At 37.3% G+C, this 20,445-nt stretch overlaps 1 protein-coding gene across 1 annotated transcript; it reads left to right on the top strand.

The window, feature by feature from the left end:
* The first annotated feature begins 12,943 nt into the window (after positions 1 to 12,943).
* Positions 12,944 to 19,098, top strand: LOC134141414 (photoreceptor outer segment membrane glycoprotein 2). The gene is made up of 3 exons (XM_062577652.1): positions 12,944 to 13,524; positions 17,144 to 17,390; positions 18,832 to 19,098. The coding sequence occupies exons 1-3, from the start codon at positions 12,944 to 12,946 to the stop codon at positions 19,096 to 19,098; spliced, it is 1,095 nt and encodes a 364-aa protein (XP_062433636.1).
* Positions 19,099 to 20,445: the final 1,347 nt, after the last annotated feature.

Below are 20,445 nucleotides of genomic sequence, written 5' to 3'. Positions count from 1 at the left end.
CCTGTGTTTGCATTCTCTCTCTAAATAGTATCTACTATTGCCACTGTTAAAGACAGACTAGAAAGCTAGATGGACAACTGGTCTGACCCTGTAGGGTATTTCTTACGTTCTGATGCAACTGTATGCTCTACATGTGAATTTATTGTGCAGCCGTTGAATCCATATATCAAGTATAAGCAAGGGAAGAGCCACTTCAGCATCTGCCTGGGATGAGAATGAGTTGTCCTAAATCCTCATTAAAAAAAAAAAAAAAAAAAAAAAAAGGAAGAAAAAAAAGAAAAAAAAAGAAAGCTCATACAAGCATATTCAAGTGCAGTAGCCTAGGACAAATAAATGTTTAACTCTAATATGGCTGTGAATTCATCCAATCATTTTAGTTTACTAATACTTATCCAGAAAGATACAGGGAAAGAAGAGGAGCTTCTCAGTCCAACCTGTTGCTGATCTTAGAATCTATTCATACTATGAATAGCCTCTGGGAGGTGGCTTCTCAGATGTACATGTCACCTCAGGGTGCATTCTCATGTGTATGTTCTACCTCTCTCTGTACCTGTAAACAATATACCCATACATTTCTTTTTGCAACAATTATTTGTTCACCTTCATTATTTCTGAAAAGCACTTACATTGTAAATTGTGATGACTTTTATTCAAAATTATAACCAAAATACCAATTTTATAAATAAATCATCAAAATCACAGGAAGGGAAATTACACCTTGCATCAACAAAGGTTCAGGTTTTGCTGTGAAAAAGATTTCACCTTGGGATGGAGAAGAACAAGTACTAGGAATAGTTCTCTGCTGGTTTAACTTTTCTGAAGTCAGGAGGATTATATGAGCAGAAACTTTAGTCTGCTATTTCCAGCAGAGGGAATATAAAGTTATGTAGGAATGTTCTCTTAGTTAATATTTGTAAAATGCTCTGCAGGTTGGACAACTTTATATTTGTTCTGAAGATTTTTAAATAGATGGTCAGAAGCACCAAGTAAATCAATAATGCAGGCTGTGTCTTGTCTTAGTTCCATCCTAAATATCTAACTTTACTTTTCTGTCCGTGCAGTCTGTATGCAAGTGCTGCAGATTAGAACTTTGAAGGTGGAGAGCAAGAGGATGGATGCCCTCAATTCTTCCAAATTATGTAAGTTTAGATGGCAAAACTTCATTTGACAGAGTAGTTGCTACGGAATTCTACGAACAAAACAAAAATGACAGAAGTTTATTTGTGCTGGTATGTGCCTGGGGCAATACAATTTGCTAATCAGTGTGACTGCACGAAAAATTATCCACACTACTGTATATAAGTTGTTACATGTCAAGTATCACTTCAATATTTAATAGTAAGTATCAAGTACTTAATAAGACTGAATAAATAGAACTGTTCTGAATTTTACAAATGTAGAAAATAAGCCTGTAAAGAGAAAGTCAGAGCCTTCTGTATATAACTTGACACAACTCTAACTTAAAAAAAAAAAGAAAATCAAAGAATGAGAATATACCCACACTAAGCCAAAATCCCAGGTGCATCTTTCTTTCTCTTTTCATGAACTAGAACATAAAATCTTGGATTGTCTATTGCTTGAACTCAACTTTTAGTGCTTCAACTTCTGCTTTCTTAGACTTCACAGTAGATAATCATAGAAGCCTAAATTTACTTTCCTGCGAATCTGTTTCATAGTGAGATACAAGAGATACAAGAGATAAAAGAGATACAAGGATTTTCATTGGTGGTTTTTGTCAGAAACTAATGATCTAATGTTTCCTTAAGGAAACTTAAAATTGAAAAAGCATAACCTGTACGCAAATGTACATATACATGTGCTTATGTAGAAAGGTGATAGCTGATTTGTTAATGTTATATGTTAAGCCCTTCAAAACTGTGCTGTTATTTTCCTGAAATAAATGTGTATGGGAGTAGATGATTCATTTTACAAAGTAGATTTTCAAACACACGAATTGGAACCCCCTTCTGCCTAAACAGCATGGGAGTTGGGTTATTCATTTATTTCTGTACGGGTCAGGAGTTCTGAATAATATTTCTGCTCAGCTGACCACAGAAGTAGAAGACATTGCTCCAGAAAATTTCTTTATATTTTGGAGAATCAGAAATCAAATGGTTGTCAGAAAAGAGAAGATAAGAAAAGAAAGAATAAAAAGGAAGGGCTAGATAGCAAGATGCACAGGCTTAATAAATATTCATTTCCAAGAGATGACAAATTCATAATTATGATTAGTCAGTAAATGAACATTCACCAAATCCTAGAATGTATTGTAAGTTGTACCTAATTAAATATATAAATGGAGGTGGAAACAATGCTGTCTTTGAAAACTAGAAAGGAAAACGCATTTTAGACATTCACATTTCAGGCAAAGCATTGAGCAGAAGAGGTACTGACTAAAGATGGAAAATTGCTCATAAAGGTTAGTAGATGAGTAAACAAGTATCCAGTTCACAGCACATGAAGATTAACAGAGAGCAGGGATGGAAGAGACCTCAAGGCATCTAGTTCAGCCCTTTTCCCAAGGTAGGAGCAACTGTCTTTGCAACATGCCTTGCCAGTGTTTCTTGTCTTTTTCTAAGAAGCTCTCTGCTGATTGAAATTCAGCAGTTTCCTAGGCAATCTGTTTCAGTTTTTCACTACTCTCACTAAAAGAAAGATTTTCTAAACATAACATAAATCTCTCCTTCAGTTAATTTCAGCCCATTATTTCTCCTTTTATAACCAAAGCAATTTATTCCCTTCCTCTGTGCAACTACATTGAAAGTATTCAAACGCTATTTTCACGTCTCACCATCAGTCTTTTCTACACTAAAAGAAGCCCAGTTACCTTAGTTTTTCTTCCTAGACCATGATTTCTAGACACAGTGTGTCAAATAACCATGAAGTCACCACTGCAATGACAGAGGTATCTTGGATATTTTTCAGAGGAGCTCTAAAGGTATTGTGTCTACTTGCAGTTATTGTCTATTTGACAGCTTCAGAAACTTTGTCAGTCTCTTTTTTTGCAACTTTTTTTTGATAACTGTTCTTCTTTTTCTTCTTCTTTTCTGTATCTCTTTAAAAGGACTCAGATTCCCTAGAAGAAGGTATCCTGAGTTGTTCAGTTCTAATGATACCAGAGGAGTGAAGAATGACATAAACAGATAGTTTTTAATAAGGTGAGAACAAGGAAATGTCCTGATTTATATGGAAGGTTCAGTAATTTTGAGGAGATATTTGAGAGTATTTTTCTTTACTGTTAGAGGAAGAAAGGTTAATTGGCAGTACAGTGCACCAAAATTATTGATGCTATGATATATGGAATAGAAAGAGAAAATTTCACCTCATTATGTAAAGCGACTTTTTGGGAAAGCCTTCACAATACCTGTATAATTCCATTTCCTAATGATCAGTGTTTGATGTTACAGTAGCTAGTGAGTAAGATATGAAGGTGAAAAGCAAGACTGCTGCATGGTCTGATTTTCAATAATATAAAAATGGGTTCTGGTCTTCAGAAAAAGGTTACAGTTGTCATGGAAGTTTTAGCTTACTAAGATTTAAAATATAGGTTCAAATTCTAGCTCTACTAGACTGCTGGTCTGATTTTAAAGTGAATACAGTCTTTCTGTGCCTTAGTTTTCTATTTGTAATGACTCACCATGAGTCAAGAGCAGATGACTCAGAGGTTAGGGACAGTGCAGCTACTATGGACTGGAATCAGAGCCAGCCTGACTAGTACCAGCATGGTACTTCCCTGAATATATAGGAGCCCTGAAGACTAGCAATACATGTGCAGTCAATTTATGCAAGTCTGCTACAATTTCCCTTTTACTTAAAACTGACTTCAGCATCCATACTGTTATAACCTTAAACATTTGAAAAATGGAAATTATAGTACTTCTTTTCTGATTTGTTTGTTTTGTCTGTGAAGCTTTTCAGGCAGCAAAATGAGGTACGGTCTCTTAAAATGTTTCTATTTTGCATGGTACATAATACAGTGGGTCTTCTGGTATAGTTATACAATAAATAACTGTAGTTGTGGAAAAGTACAACTGAATTAATTTGTTTGCAATCTACTTTGTGGTATTCTAGAGTACTAACACAGTTCCTTTAAGTTAGTGTCCATTACCCCTTGCCTTTGAGTTTTGGTATCACCTTTATATTCCCTCTGCCATCTCTCCTGTTCCATAAGAATTCCAAATGTTGTAATCTAACTTAGATATCCTCTTCTAACCATAAATCATCTAAATACCACTATACTTCCTTACTAACAAATTCAAAAATGTAACTGAGAATTGGACTGTCTGTAAAGACACAATTCCTTCTATTTGTCTAATAACTTAAGTCTATCAGTCATGTAGTTTACAATTTTACAAAAGCCAAAAAAAGCTGATTGTCTAAATACCCTTTTTCATATCTTCTCCTCGTTAACAAACGTCAGTGGACATCTCTTCCTGAACATAAACTCTCCCTTTGAAGCACTTGAATGTTGAAGAAAGATTATATAGTACCCTCTTGTGCTGAACTTATTTAGTGGCCTTTGGTTTTAGTCCATTACTCCAAAATCTCTTACCAGCCATAACTATTTGCATTAAATGCAAGAATAAATGGAAAGCTATCAAAATATAAGAATAATTTAATTTCTGAAAACCACATGTAAAATACAATTTTGTAGCAAGCATCATTCCAAGTAGGTGTTTAATTAGGCTACTATATAACATCCACCCTTGTGGAGTTATACATAAACAGTATTGAACAGATAAATGATTGGCCAAACATTTACTAAACTTTTTCTTTCAGATCCAAAGCCACAGTACAGCAACCTCCACTACTATTACGGAAGTATGTATTTTCTTTCTATACCACTGGGTGATTGATGGCAGATACACATGTGCAAACACTCCTGCTGGTCTACAAAATGCTGCTCTGTCATTATGGTCTTGGTGTGCAGACTTCTCAGCAGGTCTGTAATAAAGTGCATCATGGTCAGTTATAGATGGCCATAAATCAAAAACTAATTTCTGTATATTCAACTTCGATTATTAATTTTGCAGCTGAAAACATTTCCCAATAAGAGACAGAACAAAGAATATGGGTAGCACTGACCTCTAATCACATCAAGATTGGATTGAAGTTATTTCTTAAAATGATGCAGCCTAAGCTTCCACTGGCTGCTTGAGTGACCTTTGATCTCTAAAACAAATAAAAGCAAGCATCTTTCTTTGCACTGTAGTAAAAGCTACATACAGCAGCACTGCCATCTTCTGCTTGCTTTCTTACAGTGCATTGAAGTGCTAGGTTTATATTGCAAAGCAACAAGGAAGATGCATTCTTCTATGCGTAGTAGGTCTGAGGCAATAACATCTTCTAATGCTTAGGATAATATATGTCTAGATTTCCTCAGACATATTTTATTTTTTTCACATATACATTTTGTCTAGGCAGAAAAAAGGACTTGAGACATTTGTCCAGCATCTATAATGTACCACATTGCAGCCTGAGCAAGAGCTTAAAAATCCCAGGCCAACATGTACACTATATATGTACAGACCAACTCAACAGAGCATATTCAACACGTCTAATATATGCAGTCAGCATGAGTATAGCAGGTCCAAAGCATGAATGGTCCATATGCATATAATAAATTCAACACATTTGGGTATATCTGAGCATATGCAAGCATTTGTGTAGCCCTTTAAATGTAGCCATTGTGAAGTGCTACTTCAGATGTTTTCTTTGGAAGGGTGACAGTATGGGAAATTATATTTTTCCAAACTGAAGTCACCAGCAAAAGGTACATTGAGACAATAAGGCTCCTTGCATCCCCCCATACTTCAAGGGAGAGGCTCTGCATAAATTTTCCATACTGTACTAGGCTATGCATTGTTAGATGGACCTTTCAGCATAAACATTAGTTACAACATCAGTTTGATTGTATCAGAAAAAATCAAAATGAGAAGAGAATCCCACTGTATGACTTTCTTCTGCTGGGACATGTCCTTGGGATCTTCCATCCCATGGAGTCACACAATGATGCTGGGAATCGTGGGCATCCCTCTTCTACCTTGTAATGTATGAAACCATGATTCCTGGCAAATCAGAAAGTCTTAATTGTTCTTTTTTCTTCTTCGAATATTGTAATTAGATATAGAAATCTCTGCTTTGCCCAATTGATGGATTGAGCTACACAGATAACTAATCTTTCACTTTTCTCTGATAATAAGCATGATATTACTGATAAATGCAGAGGAGTGTCTATTCTCATGAAAGCATGAGACTATAAACAAGATGGGCAGGCATATTCCCAGAACACACACAGCAATGTCATGATGTCAATCTATTGCCCGTCACTAGCTGGGAGAGGGCAGTTTATGCTACTGAGAATATTTGTATGCATTACTATCCCTGATGCAGGGTCACTTGCAGTTGCTTGTACTCACAGCACTCTCTCTGCTATTCTGATATGTTATGGACCCTATAGGCCAAATCTTGTCCTGTTTGATGACTCATTTCTGGTACTAACATCACCACTAATCTGGTCAAGTGTTGCTGCAAACTCAGCTTTTTGCCTCTGCCATTGCCAGTTAGTCCCGCCAGGTCCATCCTACAAATTGCTACATTCAGGGCTCAGAAATGGAAGAAAGACAAGATGTTTTTGCTCTGGCTTGGGATAAAGAGTTGAGGATAGAGGCTTCTATTAGATTGTTCTTGAAGCTGGATACTTTCCCAAACCAGAATTTACTACGAGGCATTCAGGATGATCCAACTGCTCTTGGAATTCTTGTCCTGGACATAGTCATAGTCAATACAGAATCAGAGGAAAGAAAAATTCCAAAGCAACAAAATGTGGAATGATGGTTAAGGTACATAATAATGAATGTAAATGATGATTGTCTACACAATTATCATTTGCACTTGCAACAGGAACATAGAGTTTCATTATTCTCAGTCTTCTCTGTTTTGGACTCATGCATATTGATGAGAACTAACCAAGAACTAATGAGGACCTTATAAAATACTGAAGCAACAGTCTCTGTTGTTTAGTAACCAAAGCCTTAGGAGATAAAAGAGTTACAGAAGTTGCCATAAATGTAGTTTGTCAGTGAGATCTCAGCTCACACTCAGTTAGTTGCCCTGTTTTGCAGGATTTAACCTGGTGGCATAAGACCCTTGAAATAAATCTCTTAGCTACGATTAGCGATGTAAGAGAGATTAGCACAGGCAGGAGAGTTGAAGTCTTTTTCTCCATCTCCATTGGTGGGTCAGTGTAAAGACAGAATAACTGCAAAGACATCTGGAAATCAGTACCTGCATCTTCTTCAGGATGCATGATCAAGATATTTTCTGCTCTGTACTCAGAAAGGTACCAGTTTTGAGATCTTACTCAGTCCTCTGAATCAGGTTAGTGGTTTCTTTTACAAAAAGTCAGAGATAGGAATATTTGTTTAGCTAAGCAGATTTTAAGTGAAATTGGTGAAATAAAATATGGTTGTTTTAAGACAAATTTACAAGAGCAATTTCTTGAGACAATTTGTATCCAGGAAATGTATTTTATAAACAAATAAATAGCTGTGGAATGTCTTGTTCTATGCACTTGGTTGCTAACAACAGAATATGTAAGTAACATCCTAAAAGCAAAAAGCTACAGTATACTGAAGGAAGTCCTGTGTTTGAAGTGTGGTTAGACCAGAAAAGCTCAATAACAGTATAGATAATATGGGAGAGAGTTTCATGTTTATTGGGCTTCTTCTTTTGAAAGGAGTATTTCTCTTCTTGCTTTCCATAGCTGCAGAAAAAATGTCTGCATGGGTATGCTTCATAACTTTGGAGTTGCTCCTATGCAAAACTGATGTGTGTTTCTAAAAGCTTGGATAAATGTGCTAGTTTCACAGAACTACTAGGAGCATTTGTGGTTTTACTGTAGTCGCATTTGCAAATCTAAGTTAGAAAGGAACAGAGTGGAGTACGATAATGCCACTTTTAGCTCATAATTGCACTTCAGTTTTTCCATCTGGAAGACCTCTTTCTATGATGCTCAAAAAAACGCTATTACAAGGCAGTGCAGATGTCTATTGTAAGCTAATAAATATATTCAGCACTTCATTCATCAGTTAGGGAAAAAATAACATTATGGTGTATTTACAAAAATTATTATAATGGTAAGAGGGTGTTCTCACTACCTAAAATAAATTCAGCAAACTGAAAACTAAGCATAAGCAAAAAAAAAAAGGAGGGGGGGAACATCCACACAGAAGCAGGGAACACTAGACATTCTGCCTAGTGTTTCCTGCAGACTAGTTTGTCAGGAGCAGAGCAGGTAAGTCGTCCTTCCGTCCTAGACTTGATGCACTTGAAGTTTCATGAGAAGCACAGTTGTCCCCGAGATCCTTTGTGTGACCCGGGGTATATCAGTGGCAGCCAGGGTCAATCAGTGAGTCGTCACTGCACTACATTTTACAGTCATTCCCCTGTTTCCTTTGGCATTATGGCTTATACAGAAGACCTTATTCTGGGCAGATTCTCTGTTGGTGGACATTTGCAGCGTGGGTTAGATGAATATGATAATTCCATATATCTGGTTCTCTAGCAAAAATAAAATTGTACCAAGGAAGCTGGAAATTATTTGTAGTAATTATTGGAGGCAACGGTTACTAAGGGAGTTGCTCTTTAATATGAATATTTCAGGATTTTTGTTTTTAAACAGACAAAAGAAATGGCAGAGAATGGGAGAAGGAGCTGTATCAGAGTAGCTACATGTGACTGTATCTCTGTGGAACTGAACTTCACATTGCTTTATGGCTAGAATAATATGATAGATATTCTTACATATACTTCTTTCAAAATGAAAAACGCATCTTGAGTAGATCAATCTTAAGTAAAACTGTTTGGAAATTGTATTCAAATGTTAAAGTGTTTCACAAGTAGGGTGTTCTCAGTGCCACCACTTCAGTGGCATTTTGCAAATTAAATAAATATATTTCACAGAAGAGAACAGTGGGTGATACATTCATATACACTGACCATTGAATGTGAACTGCATATTGCCAGCCATCAATTCAGAATAGATCCTCTGTGTTGTTGCGTGCGTTGAGAGGTGAGTATCAGGGACAAATAAACCTATTTGTAGCAGCCATGTACAACTATTTAAGTTCAAGACTTGAACTGCTTAATTGGGGAAGATGTCAAAGCTGCTGTCACCAGACTTAGCAGTCAGGCTGTCAGCTGAATTCCTATGGGGGCTTACTTCTCTGCCAGCCCGGTATTCCTTTACATGAGGGCTGAAGTACACCGTTGAGGAATGTGGTGAAGCAAATCTTGCCATTTATAAATGACTCTTCTCTGGACTTCTTTCTCCAGAGTTGTCTATCAACAATAAATTTTTCATGATTATGATTATCAATATGATTATCACACTATGATCACAATCAACAGTCAACAATAACTGATAATCAGCCTTAATAATTATTAAAAATAGGTCCCTGCTTTTGAAGTCAGAGTGCTACTGGCCTCAATGCTTTTGGAAATCAGGCCAGTAAGGAAAAATACTGTGTATTTTGCACAATATTCTATGTATTGATCTGTACCAATGATGCACAGAGATGAATAACTTTCAGGGAAATCACTTTCCTCGCTAACTAAATATAGCTGAAAATAGCATGAATAAATTAGAGTTCATAGGCATTAAAATGTGTTAATATTCAAGAGCATAAAGACATCCCACCATAGCCTAAAATGAACAGAGCAGCCTATTCCATGTCTGCACAAATACAGTTTATTCCTTCTTACAAATATGGATGAAGGCACTAGGATATCGTTACCATTTTAAATTGCACTTCACAACAATCTGCTTACCCAATGTTAAGCTTCACTGCAGCTGAGGATCCTTAGTGAGCAGCATGCAGCTCTGCTTCTGTAGGAGTTGTCTACAGGAGGTTTTCATGCCATTTTAGATGATACCAGTCTTATTCAGATAAAGTTAAGTAGTAGAGCCCACTAGCTTAAAAGCAATTATACATGACAAAACCATGCTTAGAGCAGGTTTTGTGGGGAGGAAAGAAAGAAGAGAGCTCCATATTCTCACATGTGTTGAGGAAAAGCAATCACAAAGGATCAGAAGCATTAAAGGGTAAAAGTTCATGGTTTGAACCCGAGGCATTACCAGCATAGTTCTACAACCACATCATGTACGCTAAAAGAACATTATCTCCAGCTCTAACAAGTCTTAATTCTCAGATGTCATTAGCTGCTCTCTGTGAATGTAGTATTACTGGAGAGGTGCAAAGGAGAAGTTAGCAGCAGTGCTGCAGAAGCCATAATGCTACACAGAAGCAAGGTAAAATGTGCTGGGAAAGATCGTATCGTTTCTTACACCAACTAATAGCTGGAGTAAAGACAACAAACTTTGGAATACTAACTCCTACTTCAGGTGAGAAACTTTGAAATAGCAAATTTGAAACTGTATGTGTATGCATGGTCGTGGGAAGTCCCCCTGAATTATGTCAATCAGTGTGATACTTGGAGAGCAAAATAAAAGGATCTGTGGATCAGACAAGAAAGTCAGGGAAGAGAAGATAATTCCTTCATCCTCCGAGGAAGAGAAATAGAAAGAGGAATTATCAGCCATGAATCAGCATGGGGGTTTAACAGGCAGTGGGGTGTGAGGAAAAGTGCAATGTGCCAATCTCTCTCTCAAGTCCCTGGTTTTTAGTTTTCAGCCAAGTTATGAGTTTTAGTCCTAGACTTTCTGTAGTAGGTTTTCACTGAGGATCAGAAATGTCTGTTTTACCAAAAATATTCTCAAATTAGTAATAGGGCTTTTCAGTTCCTTTGGCAGTCTTAAGTGCTTTGGAAAAGAATGTGACAACCTTAAAAGTATCGCATCCTGATACTTTTGGAAACTAAAAAATCTCCAGAGACAAGGTACAAGACAGGGCCAAAGACTTTCAGCAGACAGAAGCAGTAATGATAGTTGTAATCAGTTTAGGAATAAATCCAGGTGTCTCTGGGAGGCAGCAGCAATCCTGGAAGAGAGCCCAGCTGTGCTAGCAGTCAGTGGAATGGAACAACTGCTGGGCTTGTCCCGCACGAAACATACTGTCAGAAGCTCAGTTACCATCAGAAGTTGGAGTTACCATCAGGAAGATGAAAAGGAGAGAAGAACAGGCAGGACTAACTACAGTAATAATAAGAGTACAGAAGTGGGAGACAGAAAACTGAAAGAGAGGGATGTGAAAAGACAGACAAACCAGCTCAGAATTTGGATGAAGGTCCTGACTGCTTGAACAATCTGCATTCATCTACACAGCAGTTTGAGCTAAGAAAAAAAATGCTTTCTTTTTCTTTTTTTCTTTTTTAATTCAAATTCATCTATAGAGAGAACTTAGCTGATGTTACTTCAGACTGAACAACACCTAAATTATTTACAGAGCTTTTAATGACAAGTTATTAGGGTCTGAATTTGAGATTTCATCCAAAAATATTTCCATGTAGAAAGGAGAGTACTGTTAATAAGGGAACAGCAGGTGCATCAAAAGTAAGATAGTAAAATAGGAAGATATAAATTACCAAATACATGAATAGGTCCTTGTTGTTGTTCAAATTGTTGCCCCTCTAAAGAAATATCTCAGTGTCCCTTAGGCTGTAGAGTCTTCTTCAAACCGGTGAATGGAAATGGTTTCAAAGGACTATGAAGATCTGGTTATTAGAGACAATGCAAGCAGGAGTGATTTTTAGGTTTGACTCCAATATGAGGGACTCAGGGGGAAAAAAAAAGTTTAGAGATGGTATGAGGGACATAAGACATGATTGTTACTGTTCTCAGGAGACATGGAAAGAGAAAACAACTTTGGCTGCAGAAGCAAAGGTTAAGACAGTAATGTCACTGTTTTCTAGGGATTAAATAACCTCATTTAATATCTTAAGCCATTCCAAACATTAATTTTTAATAAGAACCTTCAGAAAGGAAGGAAGGGCAGTCAGAGTCACAGAGTATCTTAAACTTGACTGCTTCCTGCGTTATGGAGATTTACTTTTTTCTAGTGATACATTACTTGACATAAAAACAGCAGTGCTTTTATGCCAGATCAAGCTGAAAAAAGGAGGATTTGGAAGATAGAGATTTATTCCAGTAATATATTCAGATCATAGCATGGAAAAAAACCCTGTGTGCTAGCTATTCCACAGGATAACAAAATTTTGATATTATTTTCTACAAAACCAACAATATTTCAGAGTTTAAATATCTCCTGAACTTTTTCCTGTGTGTGTATAACCACACTCAGTTTCCCCTTCAGAGTGGTCATATCCTAATAGTATAAGTGTAGGCATCAGGCTGCTTTTTGCTAGTGTTTTCACTGCACATTGTCAGTGAAATGTCTAAAAACACCCAGAGCATACTGTGTTTCTGATGCTATTTTTAGATTTTTTTTTCCATACGGAAATAAGCCTTATGTGATTATGCTGTACATGTGTGCCTGTTTGTCCTGCTTAACAACTTTTGAACTCAAATCTGACCATGATGTAGAAATCTAAGAATGAAGGATTCCTACAACCATCAAGTAAATATGTGCGACCAGTGGGAATGAGGGGCAGTATCAGTCTCCCACAGCGAAAGAGCGGATCAGCTCACTTCTACTAGATATCAGAAAATCTGCACAGAAGAATGTTCTCAGGAGAAAAATCCATAGGCTTGATTGGGTCACTTGTTTATAAATGCTCTAGTCAGTCCTTAGAACCGTGTTTTTAAGAGAGTTATATTGTATGAAATTTAAACAAGACCTGGGACACTCCTTTACTGTCAGAGTGCATGAGGAAATTCTCTGTAGGCTCTATAAATATCCAGTCAGACAGTAATCTCCCTCTCTCTCTTCTTCACAGATTTCCACTGCATGCCTCGGATATATGCTCCTAAGCAGCTTACGAGCTTTCCTTGACCTACGCTTCTTTTCTTAATGCTGATCTGACTATGGCTGTCCTCAAAGTAAAATTCACCAAAACAAAGAGGGACAAATTGGCTCAGATCCTATGGATCCTCAACTGGGTTTCTGTCGTGAGTGGGATCATTCTCTTCAGTCTTGGCCTCTTTTTGAAAATAGAGATCAAGAAACGCAATGAAGTGATGGCAAAGGGGAACATTAACTCTGTCCCCAACATGCTGATCTCTGTGGGGGTCATAGCATGTATCATCAACTTCCTGGGCGGCAAAATCTGCTATGACTGCTCAGATGCCAACAAATTCTCTCGCTGGAAACTAGTTATGCTCCCATACATTGTATGTACCTTCTGTTTTACTTTCTGCATTCTGGTGGGTGCTCTCATGTGCTATGCCATGAGGAATGAGCTGGAAGAGTCTCTCTATCTGGGACTGAGGGATGCCATTAAGTACTATAAGGACACAGACATACCTGGACGATGTTTTTTAAAGAAAACAGTGGACTTGTTACAAATTAGATTCCAATGTTGTGGAAACAATGGATTTAGAGACTGGTTTGAAATTCAATGGGTATCTGCTCGCTATCTGAATATGGCTTCCAAAGAAGTTGTGGAGTAAGTAGTTACTAGTCATAAGGAAAATTCTATGAAAAAAGCTCTTTCAAGAAGAATTTGTAATGAACAAAAAGTAAACAGCAGTAGCATCAGAAGATTATGAGATGCATCAGCATTGAAGAGAACATGGCAAAACTGCTTGCTCTCTGCCACCTGGGAAACAAACTCTGACAGTGTTTTTCCTCCGTATTAAAATGACACTTTGTGGGTAGAAGATTTCTCTCAAAGATCATTCTGAGTAATTCTTGTAACAGATCTAACGCAAGAGAGAATATTTCAGTGAGCGTAGGCATGCTCACAAACACCCTCATAGTTTGATCAATGTAGAATCTTTTAGTGGGTAATGACAGAAGTAACACTTTGTCTAGACCATATACTCCACCTAAAAACAGGAATATTGAGGTTCTCTGGCAATGCCAAAAAGCATCCTGCTGCTTATATTTAATCATTCTGGGGTTTTAGCATAGACCTCAAATGGCAAAGTAGATACTAATTCCTGCTGGGCTTTTGTCTCTTAATGAAAAACCGTAGAATGACCATGCTACTTGCAAAACATACTTACTACATACACACTCAGAAGTTGCCCTTTGCTAACCTTTTACAGACGTTAAGCAAAGCAATGATGTATCTTTCTTTAACAAGGAGAATCAGCTACCTCAAAATTTTAGGTAGAGTGAATTGATAATGAAAAAGTATTGTACTGTCAATACGCAGTGAATCCTAAAGACCACTGAACATTGAAAGAGCTTTTTCCTTCAGATATTAGACTTGACAAACTCAGGTTCAAACCTTTGTGTTCACACAAGAGATACTGTCCACACCATGTACATGACAGAATAAGAGAGGAGAAAACGCTTCAGTAATTGTTTTTGTGTTGGTGCCTCACAGGATGTAGCAATTGTGAAATGATACACTCAAAAAGAAGAATTTGGTGATTCTTACAGAAAATAGAAAAGGTAGCAATCAAAATTTAAAACAAGTAACACTCAATCCAATACGTAGTAACTCTTCAAAAGCTTTAAAAAGCTTCATTCATGAGAGTCATGTAGCAATACAATTCCTGGGTGCAGATCAGAGTAATAATTCCAATAGCAAGCACTGCCCAACGGCAAGCAGTTTGGAGCTTCAGCTAGAGAGGAATCTTTATTTTTTTTTGTCCTCTTCTCAGCGATTTCTGAATGCTGAGATAAGATGTTAGGTTGTTCATTTCCTGTTATTACTGTTTTTAACATAAAATGTTTCAAATAAATTGGTTGTTAATAGGCATATTTTTCACTGGATCAAGCAAAAGGAGGAATTTGGCAGTTCCTCTTTAATATATAATTAGCAGACAGGAAGAGAATAGGCAGGTAGGAGACAAGATTTCATCTCATTTGGTGAAGACCTAAAAAGATGATGAATGTCAGTGTGCAATAATTGATTTTGAAAGATCAGATTCACAGATCACATCAGAAACACTTCATGGTTTCCACTTCCACAACTGCCTCAGCACTGAGGTGAATCTTTTCACAGAGCCTTCCAAGAAAGCTTAGGCTAGAAGTATGAAAGTGATAAATGAACACGTTCAACCACTACAAAGTGACAGGTAATAAGTTTCAACATGAAGTTAAATGGCAAAAGCTGGAATGGCATTTGCCAAGTGTTTTGCTTCACTGAACTCAAAAATCAGTGGCAGAGGCCAAAGATCCTATTCTCACAAAATTTGCAACTTGAAACTGCATTATTGCAAAGCCCATTAGAATTGCAGATTTAGCAGAAGACAGAACCTTGGAGAATGTAGACCAGAGCCTGCCTGGTTTGTTAGCTATCGCAGTAAAGCAAGCTTCAGAGCAAGTGTTCTGGAGAGAGAAGTTGGAAAGCAGTAGTGACACAAAGCAAATTGACTCAAGGTGTTTTACATTCTGGTTCTGCTCTGAAAAGTGACATGGCAATGGAGATTGTCTACAGGTACTTATAGTAACATCTTGTTGTAGGAGAAGAGTAAAATATACTGCTTTTTATTTCTGTGAGCCATGTAGAAACAGTAATGTTTTCCTCCTCTGTGGTAGCAAAACTCAGTTATTTTAATCTGCATGGCCACTTCTGCCATCATTTTTGAGAAAATTCTGTCTGTTAATTTTTGCCCCATGTAGACAGCAGACATCAGCAAAATGTTTGTGAGGGAAACAGCTGAAGTAGGGAATTTCTTTTACAATGCATAAATCAGGATAATCTCATTTCAATTGCCAATATCAAAGTTGATGCTGTATAACTAAATTATATCATTGCCAAAATCTGGTAGTGAAACATTTGGTAGGAAATAGGCCCAAAATCCAGCTTGCTTAGAAAGTTCATACAAGATTAAGAGGGAACCAAGTATTTTGCTGAGCTTCATAGTGTAGGTAGTCAATTAGTACTCAGCAGATTAAGAGTAAAGGAGTTGAGAACTGACATACTGCCATCTCAAATGAAATTTCCTCATCTTTCTTCATAATCCTATTTTCTCCCTTTTCTACATCTCCACTGCTAACATCAACACCACAATGTGACAACATGTGGAGTCAAGCAATGGAAATGGTAGGAGGATGAGGCAGGTTACAGCAGTACAATCCTACGACTGCTTTGGTTAGTTACAAATCATTTTTTCAGAATCTCAAAAGCAAGTTCTGCTTTACAATGTTCTGATTTGAATTACAGCAGATCTCACTCCCTCAGCTGTATTACTGAGATATTTCCAGCTCTCCTTTTAACAACACCAAGTCACCACAATCTTTGATTTGCCACAAGTAGAGGAAAGACTATGGCAAGGGGGAAATAACCAAAGTCTGCAAACTGCTGTTGCGCGTAGCAGAAACAAAAGTTTAAGGGAATGTGTTTTAACGTACGGATGTGTTTAACTTCTGGATGCAGTACTGTATTTGGGTCATGTCACTGAAATACGCAGGGCGTGTTGTTGGCCAGGCAAAAGCTTCCCTTTCACCCTCTTCCTGCCTTCCTTCCCTCCCTCTGTGAGGTTTCTTTTTTTTCCTCCCCCATTCTAGTCTTCTATTTTGTGCCTCTCTGGCTCCCTTCCCTGTTTTCCTACTAGTAAGTGGCTTTGCCTATACCAGTTGCACTGCTTAAATGCTTAAGTCACAACTGCAGTGAATTATTTAGATTCTTTTGCATCTGTTTCATTCTCTTGCTGCTTACAGGAATATTAAAGTCAAGAGAAGCTGAGCCACAGAGTGAAGAGCTACATCTTAAAAAGGGGAGGATTTCTAGGGCCATAACTTTCATTAGAGTTCTGCCAAGAAAAAACAATTTCTAAAATTGTCTTTAATATTTTCAGTGCAAAGATATCTAAAAGACATCTTACTCTCCTTCACCACAACACTGAATTTGCATCTTACATGTACAATACCAAGAACCAAATGAGATACTACACTAATACCATACTTAGGAAAGACTGTAACAAACAAAAATTTAACTTTCCTGCAGTGAGCAGTATCAGCCCTTGGAAATATATTCTCTGTTTCCCTTTGTAACTCTGGAAGGGCTTGCGTTGTAGCAGACATTCAATCTTTTTATTAAAAAAAAAGTATCGACACTTTCTGCTGCTGATACCGCATTTATACTCAAACTTTCTATCTTGTTGCAGCCGTCTGAAGAGTAACGTTGATGGCAAGTTCTTGGTGGATGGAGTACCCTTTAGCTGCTGCAATCCAAATTCCCCACGGCCCTGTATCCAGTACCAGCTTACAAACAACAGTGCTCACTACAATTATGATTTTCTGACAGAGGAGCTGAATATCTGGGTGAAGGGGTGCCGAGAAGCCCTGCTAGATTACTACACGGCTATTATGCAATCCATTGGTATTGCAGCGTTGCTCATCTGGTTGTTTGAGGCAAGTGTCATAAAAATGGTCTGTGACAGCTTACTTTGAGAGACTTTGTGCTCTCTAGGATGGGAAATAACTGTGGTGTAATGTGTGAGAAGTACCTCAGTATGCAATACTCTGAATATAAGTCCACAAATACTCCAAAAATTATTTCAGGGTTTCCTTTAGTATAGACAGCTTTCTCAGAGTCCTCAGAGTGGATGCAAATCCCATTGAAGAGGGTATCTTTTAGAAATTATGTACATTAATTTAGTATACTTACAGAGCTTTTTCACTAGACTATGGCATATTCCTTGCCTTGAAGCATTTGCAGGACCAGATATGGGATGATATATGCAGTGACACAACTGCAAGAAAATAAGGGGAGAGGGTCTGAGGATTGTTTTAAGTCAGTTTTAACAAAGAATATCAGAAAAGTGGGATAGGCCTTTGGCTGAATACATTATTTATTGTAAAAATCGAGCATAATATTAGTATTTCAAAATCTCCTTTTGGAAACATAACTTTACCATATAGATGGTACATGTAAAAATGGAATACATTTTGAGATGTAGACTGCTTATTATGCCATCAAAATAAGCATTTCACAGGCAGGCAGATACATGTGCAAAGATGCATTCTTTCTGCTGGTGTACAGTAGCAGTCTTTCTATCGGAAAGGCTAATTTGCCTGGGTAATTCGATCTACATATAAAGGACTCCAATGGCATCCGTAAAAAATTCAGTTTTCTTCCTTCTTCAGTAATTGTTTTTTTTTTTTTTTTTTTGATTATTGCTCTATTAGCATATATATAAAATATTTCATCACAACAGTCCTCACGCAGTGCTACACAGCCAGTGGTGCCAGAAGCTATAGGCCTTCGGCAGCATTATGAGAAAGCTGTGAGCCTGCTCTCTCTGCTTCCTTAAATATTGGTAAGGTGACAGCCCTGATCTAGATCCCAGTAGGACTACGAAAGTGGGGGCTTTTTCCTAAGCTTAGACTTGGGCCTTCCTCTTTTCTTTTTGTGCATAGGTATGTAGGACAGACAGCTTAATCCTGATTAAATCAGGGTCAATTGAAAAAATGCCATAGAAGTTAAGAGACTAGGATTTTTTTCCTCAATGGCTGATGTCTCAATTAATCAGTCATCAATTCTGCATCAATTAGTTGTAACCTCTGAGGCTGCTATGTTCCTTAGTAATTCTATGTATTTATGCTCTAATGACATGCAAGTGGGAATGTTACCCGAGGAATGAAGAGATAACCAGATAATCTCTCCGTGGTATTTTTCTTTCCAGAATATTTAATTTATTGGAAGACTGGTTGGATATATTGCTGGGATGAAGAATTTGTCTGCTTTACTCAATATTAGTAGGTCTGCCAATAAAGAAGTCAGGAAGTTGACTTAGTGGTAGGACTGAGGCTGTAATTTAAACTCTGTTCAACTATTAACATTTTCTTACAGCTCTCTGTACTTATTGGCGTCCGGTACCTACAAACAGCAATAAAGAACGTCCTTCTGCTAGGAGATCTGGAGGGTGAATCAGATGGTTGGTTACTAGAAAACAGCTTTGTGGAAACTGCCAAATACAACATCAACATCATCAAGAACCTTGGCAAAGCCAACCAGATCTCCACTGTCTCAGGCATCAGTGACCCCAACATTGACATTTCAAACACAAACTGTGGCAAAAACAATGTTACAGGAAAATCTATCCCCACAGCTAGCTAGATGCGACATCATTTCTTTGAAGACTTAAGTTTAGCTTTGACACACTGCAATCTTACAGTTACCAGATTTTTCACTGGTGGGGAGAAAATAGGGAAAGTAATAAGACAATTGAACAAACTATAGACTGGTGACAGCTCCAAAGTTACACTTCTTCAGTTAGTTGTATTTTCTTTACTCATTCTTGTGAAATCCCTGATTTTCAAACACTGCACAAAACAATCTTTTGAAATTTTCCAACTTTCTCTCCCTTTTTCACATATTTCTGCCTTGGTCTGAACACATCAGAACAATGATTGTGCAGGAGAGGGCTATCGTACCGGATACCAGGATGTCCCAGACAGAGTAGGTCTGCATCTACTAACATGCAGATTGGTCAACCATGTACCAACAGACTTTGTGGTTATTGTCACAACCACAGAAATCCAGCAGCAGGAAATCCCCCCCTAAAGAAATTGTTAAACTAGTCGCTCTGTGCTTGGATGAAAAGATTCTTCTACAAAAAGCAAAAACTGTGAAATAAAGAAATGCTGTTTAAAATAAAGTCCAATTTAGGACAGGGGAAATTTTAGCACATTGCCCAAATCTACATTTATTTAGCCTTTTAAAAAAATTTATTAGATGCATTCATATAGATGAAATTGAGTTGAAAAAAGATGAAAGTTAGTTCTTTATAGTGTGTGCGCGTGCACACGTGTGCATGTGCCTGCATGTGTGTGAACAGAGAAGTTAAACAATGTGAAATCCCCATACTTCAGAGAAAGCCAACGGTCATACTTCTGAAAATCAGCAGATAATTCTAAAAGAAGTCCTACTCAAGAAAACTGATTGATGGCTCATGGCAGGATATTAAAATTCAAGGTGTCATGTGATGGTACAGGTCTAAAAACAAGTGAATATTTTCCATAAACAAATACTGATTATCCCAGATATTTAAAAGCTCCTTATTTCAATAGTATTTATATAGATTCTGAGGCTGGAATATTAGGGATTATTTGGAATGAATGCAGATGGAAAGATACTGACAGCTGTCCCATCACATTTCTTGTAGAGCATTTGAGAACTTTTATGTCAAAATATTGAGTGAAAGTGTTTGTTTCTACAGCTAAGACAGCTGCAGTTACAGGATGCCGATAACTGTGATTCATCACTAACAGTAAGATTACAAGCAGATAAACAGAATAGAGAATACATACACAGAATAGAGGATAAAAGACCAAATAAAACATTTTTACTTTTTACCGTTGTTGAAAACACGTTGTTTGGATATATCTTTGGACAACTCATGCACTCTTTGCATCTAATCACCCGAGTAAAAAGTTATCGACATCACTGTGATATCCAAAGCAG

Source organism: Rhea pennata, chromosome 5, assembly GCF_028389875.1.
Source record: "Rhea pennata isolate bPtePen1 chromosome 5, bPtePen1.pri, whole genome shotgun sequence".
Taxonomy (NCBI): Eukaryota; Metazoa; Chordata; class Aves; order Rheiformes; family Rheidae; genus Rhea; species Rhea pennata.
The sequence above is the reverse complement of the archived record's forward strand: the minus strand, read 5'-3'. Positions and strand labels throughout refer to the sequence as shown.

Bases quoted from the DNA above. Each gene is read 5' to 3' on its own strand.
- LOC134141414 (XM_062577652.1), top strand. From the start codon at position 12,944: ATGGCTGTCCTCAAAGTAAAATTCACCAAAACAAAGAGGGACAAATTG. The intron at 13,525-17,143 runs GTAAGTAGTTAC...ATCTTGTTGCAG, and splicing joins GCTTCCAAAGAAGTTGTGGA to CCGTCTGAAGAGTAACGTTG. The intron at 17,391-18,831 runs GCAAGTGTCATA...ATTTTCTTACAG, and splicing joins TGCTCATCTGGTTGTTTGAG to CTCTCTGTACTTATTGGCGT.